The sequence below is a fragment of the Leptonychotes weddellii genome, chromosome 13 (assembly GCF_054177405.1).
Source record: "Leptonychotes weddellii isolate Sample4059 chromosome 13, ASM5417740v2, whole genome shotgun sequence".
NCBI lineage: Eukaryota > Metazoa > Chordata > Mammalia > Carnivora > Phocidae > Leptonychotes > Leptonychotes weddellii.
Window position 1 is genome coordinate 43,527,992 of NC_138381.1, and position 21,156 is coordinate 43,549,147.

Below are 21,156 nucleotides of genomic sequence, written 5' to 3' on the forward strand. Positions count from 1 at the left end.
GTCAGCTTTTCTTTGGTTCAGTAGCCTAGGGCATGAATGCTTCACTGCTATTTATTATTGTTATTACAGAAGTTTCAGGTGCACAGCTTTATAATTTAAACATCTGTATATACTACAAAATGATAACCACGAGCCTACTTACTATTCATCACTATACAGTTGACCCTTCACCCATTTTGCCCAGTCCCCAACCTCCTTCCCCTCTGGTAACTACTAGTCTGTTATCTGTATCTGTCAGTTTGGTTTGGTTTGTTAGATTCCATATATCAGTGAAATCACCCGTTTTTGTCTTTCTTCATCTGACTTATTTTACTTAGTTAGCATAATCCCCTCAAAAGTCCATCTGTGTTGTCACAAATAGCAAGATCTCATTCTTTTTTATAGCTGAGTAATATTCCACTGTATAAATATATCACATCTTTATTCATTCATCTGTCATTGGACATTTAGGTTGTTTACATACCTTGATTATCGTGAATAAGACTGTTGTGAATGTAGGGTGCATATGTCTTTTCTAATTAGTGTTTTCATTTTCTTTTTTTTTTTTTAAAGATTTTATTTATTTATTCATGAGAGACAGAGAGAGAGAGAGAAGCAGGCTCCCAAGAAGCAGGGAGCCCGATGCGGGACTCGATCCCAGGACCCTGGGATCACGACCTGAGCCGAACGAAGGCAGACGCTTAACCATCTGAGCCACCCAGGCGCCCTAGTGTTTTCATTTTCTTTGTGTAACTGTTCAGAGGTAGAATAGCTGGTTCATACGGTATTTCTATTCTCAATTTTTTGAGGAATCACAGAGTGTTTTCCACAATGGTTGTACCAATTTACAATGCCACCATCGGTGTACAAGTGTTTTCCTTTCTCCATACCCTCACCAACACTTGTCATTTCTTGTCTCTTTGATAATATTCACTGTAACAGGTTCAAGGTGATCCCTCATGATTTTGATTTGCATTTCCCTAATAGTGATCTTGAGCATCTTTTCATGTAGCTATTGTATGTCTTGTGTGATGTCTGTATGTCTTTGATGAAATGTCTGTTCAGATTTTCTGCCCATGGGCACCTGGGTGGCTTAGTTGGTTAAGCGACTGCCTTCGGCTCAGGTCTTGATCCTGGAGTCCAGGGATGGAGTCCCGCATCGGGCTCCCTGCTCAGCAGGGAGTCGGCTTCTCCCTCTGACCCTCCCCCCTCTCATGTGCTCTCTTGCTCTCTCTCATTCTCTCTCTCAAATAAATAAGTAAAATCTTAAAAAAAAAAAAAAAAAAGGAATATTTGTTCCTGTTCTGTGAAGTGTGCCATTGGAATTTTGATAGGTATTTCACTGAATCTGTAGATTGCTTTAGGTGGTATGGACATTTTAACAATATTCTTCCAATTCAAGAGCACAGATTATCTTTCCATTTCTTTGTGTCTTCTTCAATTTATTTCATCAGTGTCTTATGGTTTTCACCTCCTTGGTTAAATTTGTTCCTAGATATTTTATTCTTTTTGATGTAATTGTAAATGGAATTGTTTTCTTAATTTCTCTTTATGTTGTTTCATTGTTAGTGTGTAGAAACGCCACAGATTTCTGTGTACTGATTTTGTATCCTGCGATTTTACTGAATTCATGTATCATGTCATCTGCAAATAGTGACTGTTTTACTTTTTCCTTTCTGATTTGGATGCCTTTTATTTATTTTGCCTAATTGCCATGGCTAGGACTTCCAGTACTATGTTGAACGAAAGTGACAAGAATAGGCATCCTGTTCTTAGATGAAGAACTTTCAACTTTTCCCCACTGAGTATGATATTAGCTGTAGGATTGTCATGATGGCCTTTATTACATTGAGGTATGTTCCTTCTATATCCATTTTGTTGAGAGAGGGTATATCCATCATAAGTGGATGTTGAATTTTGTCAGCTGCTTTTTCTGCATTTATCGAGATGATAATATGATTTTTATCTGTCATCTTGTTGATGTGATGTATCACATTGATTGATCTACAGATGTTGAATCATCCTTGAATCCATAAGTAAATCCCGCTTGATCATGGTGTATGATCCTTTTAATGTATTATTGGATTCGGTGTGCTAATATTTTATTGAGGATTTTTGCATCTGTGTTCATCAAGGATATTGGACTAATTTTTTTTTTTAATAGCACCCTGGTCTGGTTTTAGTGCAAGGGTAATGCTGGCCTCATAAAATGTTTGAAAGTTTTTCCTCCTCTTCGATTTTTAGGAAGACTTTGAGTGTAGGTATTAAATCTTTTAATGTTTGGTGGAATTTGCCAGTGAATCCATCTGGTTGGTCCCTGAACTTTTGTTTGTTGGGAGATTTTTGATTACTATTTCAATCTCCTTACTAGTAATCGGTCTATTCACATTTCCTATTTCTTCATCATTCAGTCTTGCAAGATTGTGTGTTTCTAGGAATTTATCCATTTCTTCTAGGTTGTCCAGTTTGTTGGTTTGTAATTTTTCATAGTAGTCTCTTATGATCCTTTGTATTTCTGTGGAATTAGTTATAACTTCTCTTTCATTTCTGATTTTGAGCCCTCTCTCTTTTTTCCTAGTCAAAGACTGAAAGTGAAGAGATGGAAAAAAAATATTCCATACAAATGGAAATGGAAAGAATACTGAAGTAACTATACTCATATCAGACAAAATAGACCCTAAAACAAAGACTGTAATACAAGACAAAGAAGGGCATTCATTACATAATGATAAAGAGGTCTATCCAGCAAGAAGATACAACATTTTTAAAGATAATATGCACCCAACATTGGAGCATCAAAATCTATAACACAAATATTAACAGACCTAAAGGGAGAAATTGAAAGCAATACAATAGTAGTAGGAGATTTTATTTATTTTATTTAAAAAAAATTTTTTTTTTTTGTAGTAGGAGATTTTAATAGCCCACTTTCATCAGTGGATGAAAAATCAATAAGGAAACATCAGCCTTAAATGACACAGTAGACCAGGTGGACTTAATGGATATAGACAGAGCACTCCCTCTAAAAGCAGCAGAATACACATTCTTCTCAAGTGTACATGGAACATTCTGTAGGATAAATCACGTGGGGTCACAAAAGAAGTTTCAGTAACTTCAAGAAGGTTGAAATCATACCAAGCATTTTTTCCGATCACTTTAGTATGAAACTAGAAATTAATTACAAGAGGAAAACCAGAAAAATGAGATTAAACAACATGCTGCTGATCAACCAATGGGTCACTGAAGAAAATCAAAGGAGAAATTAAAAAATACCTAGAGACAAATTAAAACAGAAATATGACCTACTGATATCTATGGAATGCAGCAAAAGCAGTTCTTAGAGCAAAGTTCATAGCAATACAGGCCTACTTCAAGGAAGAAGAAAAATCTCAAACAATGTAACTGTAACTTTATACCTAAAGGACCTAGAAAAAGTAAAAACAAAGCCCCAAGTAAGGAAGGGAATAATAAAGATCAGAGCAGAAATAAATGAATTAGAGAAACTAAAAAGACAAGAGAATGGATCAGTGAAATTAAGAGCTGCCTCTTTGAACAGAGAAAATTGACAAACCCTTAGCTGCATTCACTGCTCTTTCTGCGTCTACAGTTTTCTCTTCTAAAACCAGGGGTTGGGGGAGAAAGTCTAAGGTTATAGTGCTGATTAAACTAGATGAGGATGCAGGAGTGGAGCCCTGGGATCCACTCCCTTGGTGAGCCCTTGTGCCCACTCATGTACATGTCAGTAACGAGGAGGTACTAAATCAGAGGGGAAAGCAGATTCGGGTGCTTCCCTGGATTAGGAAACCTCTCCTTAAATTTCTGGGTAGTTGTTAGAAGCAGGTAGGTTTTGCTGACCCAGGAAGGGTCCAAGAGCCAGGAGAAGAGCTGTGGCTCCCTCCTCTGTGTATGTAAAGGGAATCCCCAGCCGTGTGGGCTTGTGGGAGACCACACCTCTGGTGCCTGGTTGGGAGGGGAGACAGGAGAGCAGGGAGGTGGTTTGGAATGGGGTCAGTGGATAGATTACAGCTCTTGGTGTGGGCATGTTACTCTGTCAAGCCTCAGGGGTTTTTTTTTTTGAAGACCAACAATACCTTGTAGGATTATTGGGGTTATTAGGTAACATGGTATATGGAGAGACCTTACCACTGTAGTAAAAACTCAAGAAACAGGAGTAATTCTGTGCCTTAAAGAAAATACAGCTATTCAATTTGCCTCGAGTTTTAGGTCAGGATCTGGTAGACAGGCTTTACACTGGTAAGTAGCTTTAACTTACCTCTGAAATCCTTTCACCTCAAGGTAATATCCAAGACTGATGGCCAACAAGTGCCTCTCTTCCCAAGACTTTTGAGATAGGTCAGAGGTTCATCATGAGTCTCTTTTTTTTTTTTTTTTAAAGATTTTATTCATTTATTTGAGAGAGAGAGAATGAGAGACAGAGAGCATGAGAGGGAGGAGGGTCAGAGGGAGAAGCAGACTCCCTGCTGAGCAGGGAGCCCGATGCGGGACTCGATCCCGGGACTCCAGGATCATGACCCGAGCCGAAGGCAGTCGCTTAACCAACTGAGCCACCCAGGCGCCCCTCATCATGAGTCTCTTGCAAAATGCTTGGAAAGGTCTGTAAATCTTAACTGGAAATATGCCTTTGTTATTTTACAAAGTAGCTCCCTTGCGTGGGCAGAGGCTTCCAGTACCCCTGAACACACTGGGGGGAAAGAGAGGGTCTGCTTTTAGAATTCTTTCCAGTGATAGCACCTTGTCTGGGTTCAGCCTGAGCACTCAGGAAGTTCTGTCACAGAATTAACAGACCTAACTGTCCTTTGTAAGGTCTGATAGACATTTGAGGGGGATTTTTGCCTTTCTTAATTTTTAGTTTTTACAGATGATGAAATATCACTAGCCTGCCTGGCTTGTAAACCTTGTGGTCATCCAAATAATGTGTGCGGTTTTGAGAAATCATACATCTCTCTCCTGTCTGTAATTTTTACAAGCTTTTTCTTGAGGAACTTGGAACATAGTGAGGTCTGGGTAGGAATTAAGCCATTAAAATGGTTTTTTCCTGAAGAGATCAGCAGTAGTTTAATCTTTTGACCTAAGGGCATTGAAGAAAACCCACATTCGCCCCAATTTCAGATGGTTAATATTTCCCAGTCTCTCCTACTCCTTGATTGATGCTGCGCTCAGATATCTTATTTAACATAAGTAATCAAGGGAAAATGAGGATTTTATTTTAGCGAGTGGGCAGAAAGAAAACGACTTGCTGAATAGGTCTTTGTATTGCTTCAGTGTTTGTCATGTTACCCAGAACAAAGAATGCCTCTGGTCTGAAGACAGTATGATCTCTTTTTCCTGGGTAACCCTTCCCCACCCTGCACTACTCCCAAAAGGGAGGCTTTTCAGGGTGTTTTAAGGATGACACATTATCTACTGCGGAAGCCAGGGTTAGACCAATCTCTAATCTGATCATGGTTGCCCCTTTCTGCCCTGTCACCCATAGCTCTATGAAGGGCATCAGCTCTCCAGCCAGATAAACTACTAGCTATCGAAACCCTTCCCGTCTTCCAAGGCCCAGTTCAAATACTGCATTATCCATGGTATTTGTTATCCTGTTCCCCAACTAGAATGCCTTCTCTCTGAGGCTCTAAATCCGTGTTTATACTGCAATAGCAGTCTTACCCTGGGTGTGGGTCTGGACTCTCCTTCTCACCAAGAGTGGTATCGGGTAAGCCAGTGATCCCCTAGAGCCTCTGTCTCTTCCTCTGTAAAATCGGGTTAACATATATGCCTGCTTCTCACCGTTCTCATGAAAAGAGAAGTATTGCTTGAATTGAAGTAGTAGATTGTAGGCTTCTTGAGGGCAAGAACTGTATTTTACCATTTCCAGTATGGCCAGGACTCTCTTTTCTGAGTCACCAGATCATTGGGCCTTCATGGGTTTAGGTGTGGGGATAAGATGGAAGGATGCAGAGGCTGGTAGAAACCAGAATTGCATTGCTTTCTGGGTGATAATCAATAACCAACTCTGGCCCAACAAGTTTTTCTTTGCTTGGACTATGCCTCTTATTTTCAAATATTTTCGGGATATTTGCTTTGGCAAGAAAACTTAGGGTAAAAAAAGAAAAAAACCTGTTTACCGTTTGTTTTATTTTTTACATTGTACCCAAACCTGTTTCTGATGCAAGTGTACTGTTGGGGGATTTGAGAGGGAAGTTTTAAAATTTGTTCTTTGTCTTGTTATTGTCCCTTAGGCCACAGAGGAACTCAAAGTTCCTGTCATTCACTAGTTTCATAAATATAAAGTGGTTGCTATGGGCACAGTGTAGATACAAAAGTAGACCAAAAGAATTACCTGTACAGGGCGCCTGGGTGGCTCAGTCTCTTCCGCGGTTGCTATCGTTGCCGACATATAGCAGAAGGGGCATTTTTTTTTTTAACTTGCTGAACTATTATTATTGGAAGAAACTTCCCTGTCCAGTCATATACCCTATCATTAAGCTCTGGAGCTTGTTGTGAAATAGCCATATGACCTAACCTTTAAAAGCAGACACACTGTAGCGTTGTAACTCCTGAATTCTGGTGGAAAGCCAAAACAAGCAGTAGTTCTCATTTCTAACTTCTTATATAATCCATTTGAACTCCTTCAACACATGGAGAGATTTGATGGTTTCTGAATTGGTGAACACTGGGTCAGGTACTGCAGAGACTTTCAGAGGAAATAGAACAGCTGGGCTCTGCGCTTGATGATTTTGCGGTCTTCCTAGGGAGTTGAGACAACAGCCAAAAACTACCCCTGGCACCTCTTCCCACATACCCAACTTTGTGATTCTCATAAATTCTGCTTCATCCTAGGGCAGGAGCCCACAGATCACGGCCTGGCCAGAGCCTGTTATTGTGAATAAAGTTTTCTCCCTCACCCCTACACCCATCACGTACCTGTTGTCTGTGGTTGCTTTTGAGCTACAACAGGCTAGTTGAGTATTTTCCACAAAGACCTTATGGCCCATAAGCCTACAGTATTTCATATGTGGCCCTCTACGGAAAACACCCGGATGAATATAGTGAAGGGCAGTTCAAGTTGAGCTGAAAGCCAGTCTGTGCAGGGTTGTTGAGACTTATTTGTGAAAAAGCTATTTAAAAGTTACTGCACTTGTCCGTCTTTACAGGTTACCTGTTGGGAGGAATTAAAAGCCTAGAAGACCCAGATCTAATACAGTAGCATTGGTTAAATCTGAGAAGGGGGGTGGTTATTTCACATATACCTGTGATGTTTGCAGATTTGTGATGAGTGGGTATGGAGTCCGTAGTTAGAGGACATAAATCCTACAGTCATTTATTTTTTTAACGTTTTAGGAATCGGTAAAATTTTTAAATGCTCCAATAAGATGGTTCTTGTGGTTATAAATAGCTCTGTATGACTGGTCGGGGTCCACGAGACTTGCTGTGAAGAATGGTTATCCTTTAGATTCGGATCCGGGGGACTGGAGCACAGCTTTAACGAGACGTGTCCCGTGGCTCGCACACCTGCAGCTTCTGATTCTGGTCGGTCTGAATGTGATGACTGACAACGTGCTCGCTCTCTGCAGTCCTTGCCACTGGGCTTTTCTCTGACATGAAGGGCGTCTGAGCTCATGTCTCATGGTAAAACACAAGAGGGTATAAAACTGACAGCTTTTTGGTGTACAGCTCAGTGACCTGAAGGATGGCTGGTTCTGTGCAGCCACCGTCCGTCTCCAGCCCTGAGGTCAGGTTCGGTCAGACCTCAGACATTGCTAGGTTTTATTTCCGCCTGGGTGTTACTGATGTGAAGTCAGCAGCAGGCCTTCTGGTATCCCAGTAAAGGCAGCATCCGGCCACACCTTACATTTTGGAAAGCAGGTGCTTTGCTTAGAAAGGAAGCGAGTGCCCTGTGTGCGGCACACCCTTGATCTCGGCGTCAGCTCGTGCTGCCCTGACATCCCAGGGACCCTAAGGTGCACCTGTCATCTTTGTCCAGAAAGTCCTGACCACCCGCTGTGCTGCAGCGGTTTGGAGACCCGCAGGCCAGTCGTTCCAACGCCAGCTAGGTTCTTGGTGGAATACCGAGATGAGCATGGCCCAGCCAGGAGTGACCCTTGGTGTAGCCTGGGGAGTAAGGAGCTCTGGCTTCCGAACCAGCCAGGAAGCAGCCAGGCCTTGGGTGGGGTCTGGCTCTGACGTTTTTAGGTATGGCCTCAGATGAGCCACTCTACCTGTGTAACCGGCATGAGGAATGGTGTTATTCCGGTACCAGCCTCCCAGATCTGAGGATTGAGGGATCCAGTGCCTGGATGCTGGGGGAGGTGGCCGCATACCCTCAGGGGAGCCCTTGGAATGATGGAGCTCAGGGTGGGGAGGGGCTGTGCTTGCCTGGTCCTGCCCCCGGCAGGCCCACGGGGGAGATGGTGGTTGAAGAGTGGCCTTGGCAGGTAGCGGGAGTGTAGGGGAGGGAGGCACGAACAGCAGGGGGGCAGGCAGGTCCCATTCAGTGTGGGACAGAAGGTAAGCAGGGGTGGGAGATGAGCGTGCACATCGGAACCAGGTGAGGCATCTGGAGCTTGCCTCACCGGCAGCGGGAAGGTGGATTGTAGGGTTCTGAGCACCGGAAAGCTTTGGAGCCCCAGCTCAGGCTGGGCTGTGTAGGAGACTTGCCAGGTCTGCAGGAGAGGTGGCCGGGCCTGTCTCTAGGGGAGTAGTGCCCAGGGGAACAAAGGATGGCAGTGGGTTCTGCAGGAAGGGGATGCAGGGAAGGAAGGGGCACCAGAAAGTGCACCTGCACTGGGAGCTTCCCCAGGAGGAGAGATCGGCCGTGGAGGAAGGATTGGTTTCCTTTGGAGCTCTTGGGATTGTGGGGCAGGTAACCGGAAGTGCAGCTGGAGAGAAATTGGGGTCGTTTGACCAAAGGGAGATGAAATCGGAGGGTGTTTATTGGTAGGAGCAGGTGAAGGGATGCACAAAGAGATGAGGTTAAGAAGGTAGAGGAGAGGGGTCGGGTGGTGGAGGTCCCTGCCCGGCCAGCTCCATGGCGTTTTCAGCTAAGGGTGATCAGAGGGAGGTGAGCCGAAAGAAAGCTGAGGTGGAAAAAGAGTGCACACATGCCCATGCCTCGTGCAAGGTGGGGAGGGGGTGTGGTGCTAGAGTGAGGACCTTAGTTATACAGTTGATTATACTTGATTCAAAGTCTGTTTCTGGAACTGGAATGTTCTGGTTTGAATCCTGGCTCTGCCACTCTTGGACAAATTAGCCTCTCTGTGCCTCCCATTTCCTCATCTGTAAAATGGGTATAATAGCACCTTCTTCATCAACTTGTTGTGAGGATTAATTGGATTAATATATGAAGAGCAGTGAAACAGTGCCTAGCACACAAGTTAAATGGCTCGTAAGTGCCTTTGGGCCCCACTGGGTTGGGGCTGCTTCTAGAGGCAGGATGACCTTGGGAAGCAAACCTACAAGCATTGAGTCAAGCACAGTTTTCCTGGGCCCAAAGAAATTTCAGGTATTTTACTTCAGGTCTTTGGGACCTCTTTGCTAAGGTCCCAACAATTGGAAGACAATAATTCTTTGCATTTGATTGCATAGTGCTCCACATAATATTCCCCTTTCCGATCTTCACAGCAAACCTGTAAGATTGGTGACGGTTATGAGCCGCCATTCACAGAGAGCAGAACTGCTCAGCACAGTTAAGGAACCTGCTCCACGTGCAGTCAGGCTCAGTGTGCACATTGATTGACAGCCTTGTGAGTTCTGAGGATCAGAACCCGGGACTCCTGACCTCCCTGCCACACCCTGCCCCACCTCTGTTCTACCTGACCGTGGAAATTTGGCATTGAAGTAAGAGATGTGGGTTATAAAGGATGAATGGGAACCACACTGCGTTGGGCCTTTACTTTCTATCATAGCGCTGAGGGCTAAGGAAAGGGAACTGAGACTCCAGACCCCGTCCTGTTAGTCATGCTAGAGTTGTGATTTGTTGCCTGGGTTTCTGTAACTCCAGTGGGTGACTTGCCAGAGTACCCCAGGCCTGGACCTGCTTGCTCTTTGGGTCTGTTGAGCATTCTGTGAAGTCTAGGGTGGGGTCACTTAAATTTAAATGACATGTATCAGCAGTTATGCCCCCTTCTTAGCAAAAAAGGCAAAAAAGCCTTTTCAAACATCAGTAGATGAATAATTCCTTTTAGTTGGAAAACTGGAGTTTTGGAAAGAGCAGTACTTTCCCTGGAATCGCTAGGTTCATGGCATAATTGCTGCAATTCTTTGTAAATAAAACTGGTGGTGGAATTTTGCAACTTCTTGCCAAAGGTTTGATATGTGGCATTGTTGACTACTTGTCACTTGCTCCTTTGTATAATTTCCCTTCCTTGTGACCTAAACATATGACTTTTAGTGAGTCCAGATAGGGTTAAGTCATAGTTTCTGTTTTAAAATATCTGAAGAATGAGGGGTGGCTCAGTTGGTTAGGCATCTGACTCTTGGTTTCAGCTCGGGTCGTGATCTCAGGGTTGTGGGATGGAGCCCCATGGCAGGCTCCACAGTCAGTGCGGAGTTTGCTTGGGATTCTCTCCCTCTCCCTCTGACCTTCCTGCGCTCACGCTCTCTCGCTCTCTCTCTCAAATAAATAAATAAATTTTAAAATATCTAAAGAATGAATTCAAAGTAATCCCGACCCCTTCAGTTCCCCACACATACACAGCCCAGCCTCCTGCGAGCTGTTTTTTTCTTTCATGTTTTTAGCATTTCAGGGGCCTGTAGTGAGATTTGTATCTTGATGCTGGGGACCAGCAGACAGACTGACCTCCTTGTATACGTGTTGGTCATGTGCCACTATGCTGGAGGGAATTCACTCTGTTGCTTCTATTCAGATTTCTTTTTAATGGCTTTTCCATGGGGTGCCTTGGGAGTCATGATTGCTTCTTGATAGCTTTTGTTTCCCTGTGGGACAGATGATTGCAAGCCCCTGCTGGCCCGTGGCCCTGGCCAACGTGGCCGACCTCGCCGATGTGCTGATTCACACTGCACCCTCCTCCCCTTCCAGCCTTGTGACTCTCACGTGGGAAATATGAGTGACTCTTGAGAAACCTCTACTGAAGAGTTGAACATTTTTCTTTTGAGATTGCTGAGGTGGTTTTCCTTAAAGTTAGCACATGCCTTGCTTTCTACTTAAATCTCAAGGACGAGGTGTTTATTCTTGTTCCTTCTTAGGGTTTGTGGGTATTTTGGGTTTTGCTTTTCATGTTACTCATGATGTGCTGATATTAATAATCTAAATATATATGGAAATGTTCCTTCGTTATTTGGAGCTTATATAGTTTCTTATGCATATGTACAAAAATAGTGCCTTAATAATTGCAGATTCACATATTATCTTGCTTTCTTTCCTCTACACTGATTCTTAGTGATCCCTACAGGGAGCTTCCCTTCATCAGCAAATTAGCAGGAAATAGAAATCATGTAAATAATTTCTAGGACCTTCCTTCACTGACTGACTTGACAAGTCCATTTTGGGCATCTGGTCTATTTTAATATTTTTTCGAAACGTTAGCTACCCAGTGCCTCTTGCTGCCACTTCATTTTGCGGGTAATGTTGGAAGGTCGTGTACTGGTGCTTTCGCTGTTGAAATTTCCTTTAGCCTTTGAGGCCCTGATGGATGACATTTTGTGTCGGCTCTGTAGGTGTTGGCATGGTCCTGCGTGTGGTATGGAGAGTGTGGAATTGCATCTGGAGACAAGAGGTACAACTGCCAGTACTCGGGGCCACCAAAACCCTTGCCAAAGGACGGGTATGACTTAATGCAGGTAAGTTTGTCGTCCCAGGCACTGGGAACACAAAGTGCTAGTCCAAGATCCTCTGTAATGATCCCGTAAATATCTCAGTGGGGTGGGGCTGAAACTAACAGGCTTAAGTCTTATCCCAAATGCTTATCTGGGGCACACAATGGCACAGAAGATAATATAACTCTGGGGCTGGAGTTTCTCTGGGGCTGACTTTTTGCCTTTCTCATAGTTTCCTCATAGCAGGTTACTATTTAGGGACTGATCTTGGTACCTCAAATGTTGCTCTTTGCAACTTCTTTTTTTTTTTAAGATTTTATTTATTATCTGACAGAGACACAGCGAGAGAGGGAACACAAGCAGGGGGAGTGAGAGAGGGAGAAGCAGACTCCCTGCTGAACAGGGAGCCCGACCCAGGCTCGATCCCAGGACCCTGAGGTCATGACTTGAGCCCAAGACAGACACTTAACTGACTGAGCCACCCAGGGGCCCCAAATTTGAAAACCTTTTAAAAGAATCCTGCAAGAACTTTGCAAACATGTTTCTTACTCTTGCATACCTAAAAAAGGACTGTGTGAATAAAATTGCCTTATCTCATTGAGAAATGTGTGTCCTTATTTGACTTTCTGCTGTGATAACCATGCTTTCTCACCCAAAAGGAGCTCTGCCCAGGATTCTTCTTTGACAACGTCAGCGTGTGCTGTGACGTGCAGCAGCTGCAGACCCTGAAGGACAGCCTGCAGCTGCCCCTGCAGTTTCTGTCCAGGTAGGCTGGCCGCCCGGCACGCACACAAAAACGGGTTTGGAGTGCTTGTTAACCAGGGACATTCTGATTTCCTCCTAAGTTAGTTTTCATGTTATTTCAGGAAAGCAATCTTAGGACTTCTCAGAAATCAAGCATAATTTCTCGATAAAGTAATAGTTGGCTGACATCGTTTTCTTCCCAGTTCCATGCAGAGCTGAGGCATGGGCTTCCTCTAGGTCGCCCCCCCCCCCCGCCCCCAAGGGTGTCTGCACTGTGGAGTGGGTCCTTTCACTCTCGAGCCTCTGGGTGCTCTGCAGAGGAGAGGTTGTTCTGGTGGTCCTGCCATGTCTGTGACCTGAGACCCTCCTCCACAAGGTCCTCTGTGTGGCTGTCCTCCCCTCCCCACCCCTGGATGGCACGTGGTTCTCTCCCCCTGCAGTGACATGAGATGCTAGAGTCCTAGTCCTCCTTAGAGCTGGCCTTTGGTAGCCGTTAACAAGATTGTTCTGGCAGAGTTGGCTGGGTTTGTCAAAATTAGTCCACCGTCCAGGCCATTCTCTATGACCAGGGCCGTGAAAAGGGTTGCATGATAGGTGTTCTTCTCGAAGCTTACCCAGCAATTCTCAGATGTGCAGAAGAACAAGCTGGTGGGGGTCTGTAGAATAGCACCTCATGGTATCGTTCTAAATTTTTCACTGAAGCATCCTGATAAAGGTGGGTGGGAGGGACATGGGAAGAGGGGAAGCCCTTCTCTGTGCACATATCATGGCGGGTGACAGGACAGTCGGCATCCACTAAGGAAACCCTGCTTCTTCCCAGAAGTTTAAATTGGCAATACAGGGTGGAAACCACCCCTAAACTGTCCTTTTAGGACAGCATGCCATATAGGAGATCAATAAGTTGAGAACCTAATCAGTCCAGCATACCCCCTGGAGGGCTAGTGGATATTGATGGAACCATCATTCAGTCAGAATACATTTATTTAGCACCCACTCTAGATGAGGCATTATGGACATAAGGATAACCAAGATCAGAAGATAACCAAATTTTCCCCATGTCATCAGCTCTATTTTTAATAGCAAATAATGAGAAGCTAAGGAATATTGTGCATCTGTCGAAATCGATGATTGCGGAGATTAAACGTAGTAACATGGCAAGAGTTTGTGATCCATAGAACGTGGTAGAAATCTGCACCCCAGGAGCAGTTTCCATTAGGATGGTGTAATTGTGGTTCCTGTGCTTGTCACGGTAAAGCACGGGACTCCTGAAAGCGGGTCAGTGTGCATGTCTGCTCCCTCACTAGACCAGGGGCATTGAAGGCTGGGACCACCTTCCCTGTTCTGTGTCCCTGGCACCTGCATGGGATCAGTCAAGAGTGACTACGATTTGGTTGTGCTGCGGGAATGCAGGTCTAATGAAGCAGCAGCTTTTGCAGATAACAGTGAACCCAACTGGGGAGACAGTTCTGCCACCCAATAAGTCAACATTAGGAGCTTCAGCCATGAACCTGAAGGAGAGCAGACAGCTTGTAGTTCTCATGAAAATCCGTGTGCTTCTGCAGTGCATACAGCCAGAGAACACCACCACTGTCCTTTAGCCTCTCAAGCCCTGGGGAAATCCTCTTGTGTTTAGAGAGGGCCAAGGGATTACCTGGGGCTTGAAGAAAGCCCTTCAGTAGGAAGGTGAACATTCTAACGTGTGAATCTCATTTTTCTCTTGTTTTTCTTCTTCGTAAGAATTGTCAGCGTGACGGTCCCTAGTCCCTTTAGCTTCAACACAAAACATGTCCATAAATTACAAAGCACAGAATTCAGAAAAGCATTTTTCTCTTTCTGAAATTATACCTCGACAACATATGTGTAATAATTAGGGCAGTTTTTTAAAGAGATCTCTGATTTTAGGTTTAGAATGGCTGGGTTAAAGATGTCTGTAGGTAATTTGTCACTTTATAATAGATTTTAAATGTTCTTTATCATAAATCATGTTTTTGCTGGCCCTGTTTGTGAGATCAGACAAAATACAGTTTACTTTTTCTTTAGATGTGCATCCTGTTTTTATAACCTAATGAACCTGTTTTGCGAGCTGACATGTAGCCCCCGGCAAAGTCAGTTTCTGAATGTTACAGAAACTGAAGATTATGTTGATCCTGTTACAAACCAGACGAAAACAAACGTAAAAGAATTACAGTACTATGTCGGAGAGAGTTTTGCCAATGGTGAGTAAACTTCTAATTATTTCTTTTTTTGTAGTTGGTATCAGGACAGTGGATTCAGTTGTTCCTTTCAGTTGTCAGCTGTATGAAAATGATAATTTTTAGTTCTGTTGGCCATGAAACACGAGTTGCTGCTTCATGTGTATCTAGGACTTGAGCTACAGCCCATAAAACAATCTCTTTAAAGTATTTGCTTAGCTCCTTCCTAACTGTAAGTTCCCACATAGAAATTTTTAGTGCATGTGTGTTTATTTCTGTACATTTTGGAAGGCATTAGAACTTTGTTTCTAGTGGACGTGAATTGTGTAACTTCACAAGTTTTTGCAAAACCTGAGAAGAGGGTGTGGGAGGGTAAAGTAGAGGAGGGGAGATTTGACTCTGAAGAAACACATTACCATAAGGGAGAAAGAGAAGAGAAGAAACACATTACCAGCAGGAGAAAGAGATCTGTAACACCTAGAAATCATGGGACAATCTGAGAAAGACCATCTAGCGTTTGTTGAAAATGATTGAAATGAAAGAGTTCTGATGTTAAGGATGTTAAGGGCAGTGAGGCTTGTTTTATACTGTAATGGTGGGTACAAGTCATGATGCATTTGCCAAAACTCATAGAATGTACTACACCTAGTGTGAACCCTAAAATAGACTATGGACTTCGGGTGACAGTGATGTGTTATCATAGGTTCTTCAGGTAACAAATGCACCGCTCGGGTGCTGTTGATAGTGGGGAGGTTGTGCTTGTGTTGAGGCAGGAGTTATATGAGAATTCTGCTCGGTTTTACTGTGAATCTAAAACAACTCTTTTAAGAAGTCCATTAAAAAATAAAGAAATAGGGGCACCTGGGTGGCTCATCAGTTGAGCGTCTGACTTGGGCTCAGGTTATGATCCCAGGGTCCTGGGATTGAGCCCTGCCTCAGGCTCCACACTCAGAGGAGAGTCTGCTTCTCCCTCTGCCCCTCCCCCAACTCATGCTCACTCGCTCTCTCAAATAAATAAAATCTTTAAAAAATAAAAAATAAGTAATTGGAGGCACTAAATGCTAACTAAGAGGAGAATGGATAAATACAACGGAGCATAGTCACAGTCTATAATAGAATACTTAAAACTGTTAAAATGTATGAATTATGTCACTCAACTTGAATGACTTAAAAAATTGAAAATAAGTTACAGGATATATGTAGCATGTTGTTTACATTAAATAGTACTGAATATCTATGGATACAACATATCATGAAAGTGTACAAACCTGCATAGGAAAGATAAACATCAAATTCAGGTTGTGGTTTACCTTCAGGAAGGGTGAGTATTCGTAGGGAAGGGTATTCAGGGGAACTTCAAATAGGTGAATTGTATGGTAGGTGAATTATATTTCAGTAAAGTTGTTAAAAAAAATCCATATGTAAATACAGCATGGAAAAACTATAAAACTCCAAGACAAGTATCTTAAAAAGAAGTAGAAAAAAGATAGAAATCGTTTTAAAAGAATGCCATTTGGAGATTTTCTTACCAGCAGTGACAGAGGCCAGAAGGCAGTGGAATCATCATAGTTCTAAGTCACTCTACCCGAACTGCGTTTCAAGAGTGAGGGTAAAACACGATGAATTTATTAAGTATCTCCTTAAAGTTTAGGGAGGAAGATCCTGGGAAGTTTCTAACAAGTAGGTGTGGTGTCTAAATGGGGTGTCTCTTGATCGGATGGGGGCCCTCAAATGTGGGACAAGGACCAGCTGGAAGCTGGTGGCAGGGGCAGTGAAAAAAAAAATCACCTGAGGCAGAACAAAGGGGAGGGTGGGGGGGTGGGGGAACAGCAGGCTGGGCGGCCGGAGGAGAGGCTGACTGCAATGAGGCAGTGGGTGGGGGCTGTTTTTAGAGGGGGAATATGAGGAGGTATGGTGAGTATGGAATTCTCCCTTTTTTGGTAACTGTGCCTGGTTGTAAGTAGCCCATTGGTCCGTTAGGGTTTATGGATATTTGGAGGTGGGTCACCTGATGGGCCCTTTCTACTTGCCACTGCTCAAGCCTGTGTGCCTGAAGGCGGCCTCTGCAGTAGGGACTGGTAAATGAATGTTAATACAGGACCCATTACTACTACCTTTTTTTTTTTTTTTAAGATTTTATTTATTTATTCATGAGAGAGAGAGGGAGAAGCAGGCTCCCAAGGAGCGGGGAGCCCGATGCGGGGCTCGATCCCAGGACCCTGAGATCACGACCTGAGCCGAAGGCAGACGCTTAACCATCTGAGCCACCCAGGCGCCCCCATTACTACTACTTTTTAATGTGCAAAAGGTCATTGACATTGTCCCATGTTTTGTGTATTGTCTTTACATGTATTAGAATGGAGCCAAAAGAGAGGGTCCGTATTAGGTCATTCACATGTGGCCTGTGCCCTAAAACCAGTTTCCTCCGTAAGTTCCAGACTCTTCGGCCATAGGGCTTCCTGCCTCAGATTTCTGGAACCAGCTTCACTGGCTGAAAAGGCACCAGGGTTCGTTCTTCTCCTTTCTCAGCCTTCGTACATTCGTCTCTGCAGTGGTGATAAGACGACTCTGAGCTACGTGGGATGATGTAAAGCCTTTCCCGTGTCTTTTCTCTGTTTAAGTCACTTGGAATCTAGCCCAGCATATTATGGGCAGGGTGATAAGTCTGTGTCAGGGGTAATCTCCACTCCTGCCCCGAGTGTTTACTGTGTCTCGCCCACCAACCCATGACTTCTGAGCGCGGTGCAGATGGCCGCGCCCGCATTCAAGGAACCTTTTGTAAGTTCTCCCCCAGTGACTAAAGCAATGTGGTGTTTCAGCCCTTTCCCCTCCTTCCTCTGCCAGCCATGTACAACGCCTGCCGGGACGTGGAGGCCCCCTCCAGTAATGACAAAGCCCTGGGGCTCCTGTGTGGGAAGGACGCCAAAGCCTGCAACGCCACCAACTGGATCGAGTACATGTTCAATAAGGACAACGGCCAGGCGCCTTTCACCATCACACCCATTTTCTCAGGTAGACTGCCAAGTTTGGCGCATTTATGATGTGGCTTTAGAGCCCAGGAACCTTAGTCTGCAACAGGAAGATAAACAAATTCAGATAACTAGTTCCTGGACTTTCTCTCCAGTGAGAGAGGTAACTAGAACATTCTCTCCCCACCCCCTGGTTAATTTAGGGGCTGGCAGTGAGCGCGGAGGAGGAGGAATTGCCTTCAGGTGCTGCTACCCAATTGAAAGAATGAGCCTGGGTTTTTGTTTTGTATTTTTTAAAAGCCAGAGCATTAGGGAGGCCTTTTAAGGAGCCCCGCAATCCGGTTAGACTCACTCCTCGATGGAGGTTTACTGTGGAATGTGGGGTACTCCGATCTCAGGGACTTGTGCCCGAAGTTATTGGAAGGAACTCAGACTTTTACAGGACGAGGCAGCAAAACATCGTGTGATCAGATGGAAGCCTCTGATCCTTTTTGCTCTTACGGTGGTGGTCCGTGTGTCACCAGTGTGCTCCATCACTGGGTTCCAATATCATCGAACGCACACTTTGTCATTTGTTTTACTGAGCTATTCACTCAAGCCCATGCTCCCTGCAGATCTTCCGGCCCATGGGATGGAGCCCATGAACAATGCCACCAAGGGCTGTGATGAGTCTGTGGACGAAGTCACGGGGCCGTGCAGCTGCCAGGACTGCTCGGCCGTGTGTGGCCCCAAGCCCCAGCCGCCGCCCCCTCCAGCTCCCTGGAGACTCTTGGGCCTGGATGCCATGTACGTCATCATGTGGACCACCTACATGGCGTTCTTGCTTGTGTTTTTTGGAGCATTTTTTGCCGTGTGGTGCTACAGGTGAGCAGTTTTGTGTGATCCCCAGGGTGAGGAGCATAGGTGATCCAAGTGGCACTCCCAGCTTTCGCCTGGCAGTCCTTGGTTAATTAAACCAAGAAACAAGGATCATGTGAATACACTCCATGATTTGCTTAATTAGTAAGCAAAGACCTGGTTAGACATTTGAACATTTGAAGTTGGTTTCATTGATTTATTCAAAACTATGAGTGAGTTTTATTTTTATTTATTTATTTTTTTAAGATTTTATTTATTTATTTGACAGAGAGACACAGTGAGAGAGGGAACACAAGTAGAGGGAGTGGGAGAGGGAGAAGCAGATTTCCCGCGGAGCAGGGAGCCCATTGTGGGGCTCGATCCCAGGACGCTGGGATCATGACCTGAGCCGAAGGCAGACGCTTAACCGACTGAGCCACCCAGGCGCCCACGATGAGTGATTTTTAAAGCACTGTGCATTACCCACCCATTCTTTAACAGAAAGTCTTAAGAGCTGAATCTGATTCAAATCTAATTAAATGCAGTACTGTCTGCAGTCCTTTTAGATATTCGCATCTTGATTAGGAAGTACGTTTTCTTTATCTTTTTGTTTTGAAAAATGTTAGACTTACCAGGAAGTTGCAAAAATAGTAGAATTTATATATATCCTTTACGCAGCTTCCCCTAATGTTATGACTTATGTCACTCACAGTATGTAATTACCAGAACCACAAAAATGACGTTGGTGTTAGCTAAACCACACACTTTGTTCAAGTATCACCAGGAAAACCTCTGCTGCCCTTGTTCTGTTTAGGACCCCATTCCACATTCACCTTCTGTTCATTACTTTCCCCCAGTCTGTGACAGATTTTCTGGAATTTTTTTATGGCCTGGACACTTTTGATGAGTACTGGACAGTTATTTTGTAAAATGTCCCTCAGGCTTTATCTGATCAGATCTTTATCTGATCTCGCGATCAGATTGAGGTTATGTGTTTGTGACAAGAGTATCAGAGAAGTGATGCGTCTTTCTCAGCATCTCGTTTCGGTGCTACACGATCTCGATAGGTCTCTTCACTGGTGATATTAACTTTCGTCACTGGGTGAAGAGGGTGTCTGCTGGGTTTCTCTCCTGTAGAATTGCGGCTTCTCCCTTTGGAGTTGATCAATATCCTAAGGGAGATAGGTCAAAACTGGGCTGATACCTTGTTTCTCCTAAAACTGTCCACTGATTGTAGCATCCACTGGTGGCTCTTGTCTGCGGCGGTTACTGCTGTGGTGTTTGCCCGATGGTGATTGGTGGTTTGGTTGTATTTCTTCTACCTTTACTAGTTGGACTTACTCTGTACACACAGTTATCCTTCCTGCTCTACTTCATTATTGATTCAATTATATTTATATCATGGACTTTTTTTTTTTTAGTTTTGTCGGCTCTATCCAACACTGTGCTTTGTTTTGTTGCTCAGATTCTTCCAGTTTTGACCATTGAGAGCACCTTCTGGTTGACTCCTGTGTTTTGTTTTGTTTTTAACATGCCCCACCTTTCTCAAGCGTGTACTTAGTTTCTGGAATCACAAGATGTTCCAGACTCATCTTGTATTTTCCCTGCCCCAGCCCTGGAATCCACCTCTTCCACAGGGAGCCCTCGGTCCTTGTGTTGTAGACTGATGTAGACTGATGTTTAGAACGGTGCTCTAGGCACTAGGTATGCGAATTGCCGTTCACTGCTTTTAAAGGACCTAAAGTTTTAAACCTAAATGAAGGCTACAAGGTGAAACTATCCTTTATTAATCTGTTTTTTAAATACCTTCTTAGGGGCGCCTGGGTGGCGCAGTCGGTTAAGTCTATGACTCTTGATTTAGGCTCAGGTCGTGATCTCAGGGTGGTGAGATTGAGCCCCACATCGGGCTCTGCCCTCAGTGTGGAGTCTGCTAAAGTTTCTCTCTCCCTCTGCCCTTCCCCCTGTCTCTGTGCTCACGCTCTCTCTTGCACTCTCTCTCTCAAATAAATAAATCCCCCCCCCCAAAAAAAATACCTTCTTAAATTTTCTCCTGAGAGTGGTGAGCAGGACTTAGAGCAAGGGAACCTGTGGGGGGGGGGCAGCGGTTCAGGAGGAAGAGGACAGAATGAGGAAGTAAGCTTTTAATGGGGTTACAGGACTGTTAGAAAAACAGCCTCATTATGTCAGAGGTCCACTGATACTACTTATGTGCTTTTATTTTTCAGAAAGCACTATTTTGTCTCCGAGTACACGCCCATTGATAGCAACATCGCTTTCTCTGTAAATGCCAGTGACAAAGGTAGGCGCATCTGTACTTACACGGTTAGGAGTGCGTGGGCTCCAGTGTTGGTTTCCTCCGCAAGCGTCTATGCACCGGTCTGGGCCAGGCAGTGTGCCCATGTCAAGGACACGGCTGTGATCCAGACAGACGGGTCCTGGCCGGGCTGGCAGACGGGAACAAGTCCTGAGTAACTGTAGTAGGACAGTTAGGCACGGGGGCAAGAGCCGGAGGGGCTGGTGGAACAGGCGGAGAGCAGGTGTAGCCGCAAAGCTGGCTGGGACCTGCTGTGGACAGAGCGCTCAGAGCACTGTGCCCCTGAGCGAGCATCGCTCCTCGGGCGGGGGGGGACGGCTGTCACGGTGGGCAGGCAAGC

The 21,156-nt window shown here is 44.6% G+C and overlaps 1 protein-coding gene across 1 annotated transcript in view; it reads left to right on the plus strand.

Moving 5' to 3' along the window:
- NPC1 (NPC intracellular cholesterol transporter 1) overlaps positions 1 to 21,156 on the plus strand; it is a 46,772-nt gene that overhangs the window by 819 nt on the left and 24,797 nt on the right. Inside the window, exons 2-7 of the mRNA XM_006734631.3 lie at positions 11,662 to 11,784; positions 12,420 to 12,526; positions 14,545 to 14,720; positions 17,541 to 17,708; positions 18,280 to 18,529; positions 20,728 to 20,801. Of these exons, the coding sequence (XP_006734694.1) occupies positions 11,662 to 11,784; positions 12,420 to 12,526; positions 14,545 to 14,720; positions 17,541 to 17,708; positions 18,280 to 18,529; positions 20,728 to 20,801 (898 nt within the window). The remainder of the gene's footprint in view (positions 1 to 11,661; positions 11,785 to 12,419; positions 12,527 to 14,544; positions 14,721 to 17,540; positions 17,709 to 18,279; positions 18,530 to 20,727; positions 20,802 to 21,156) is intronic.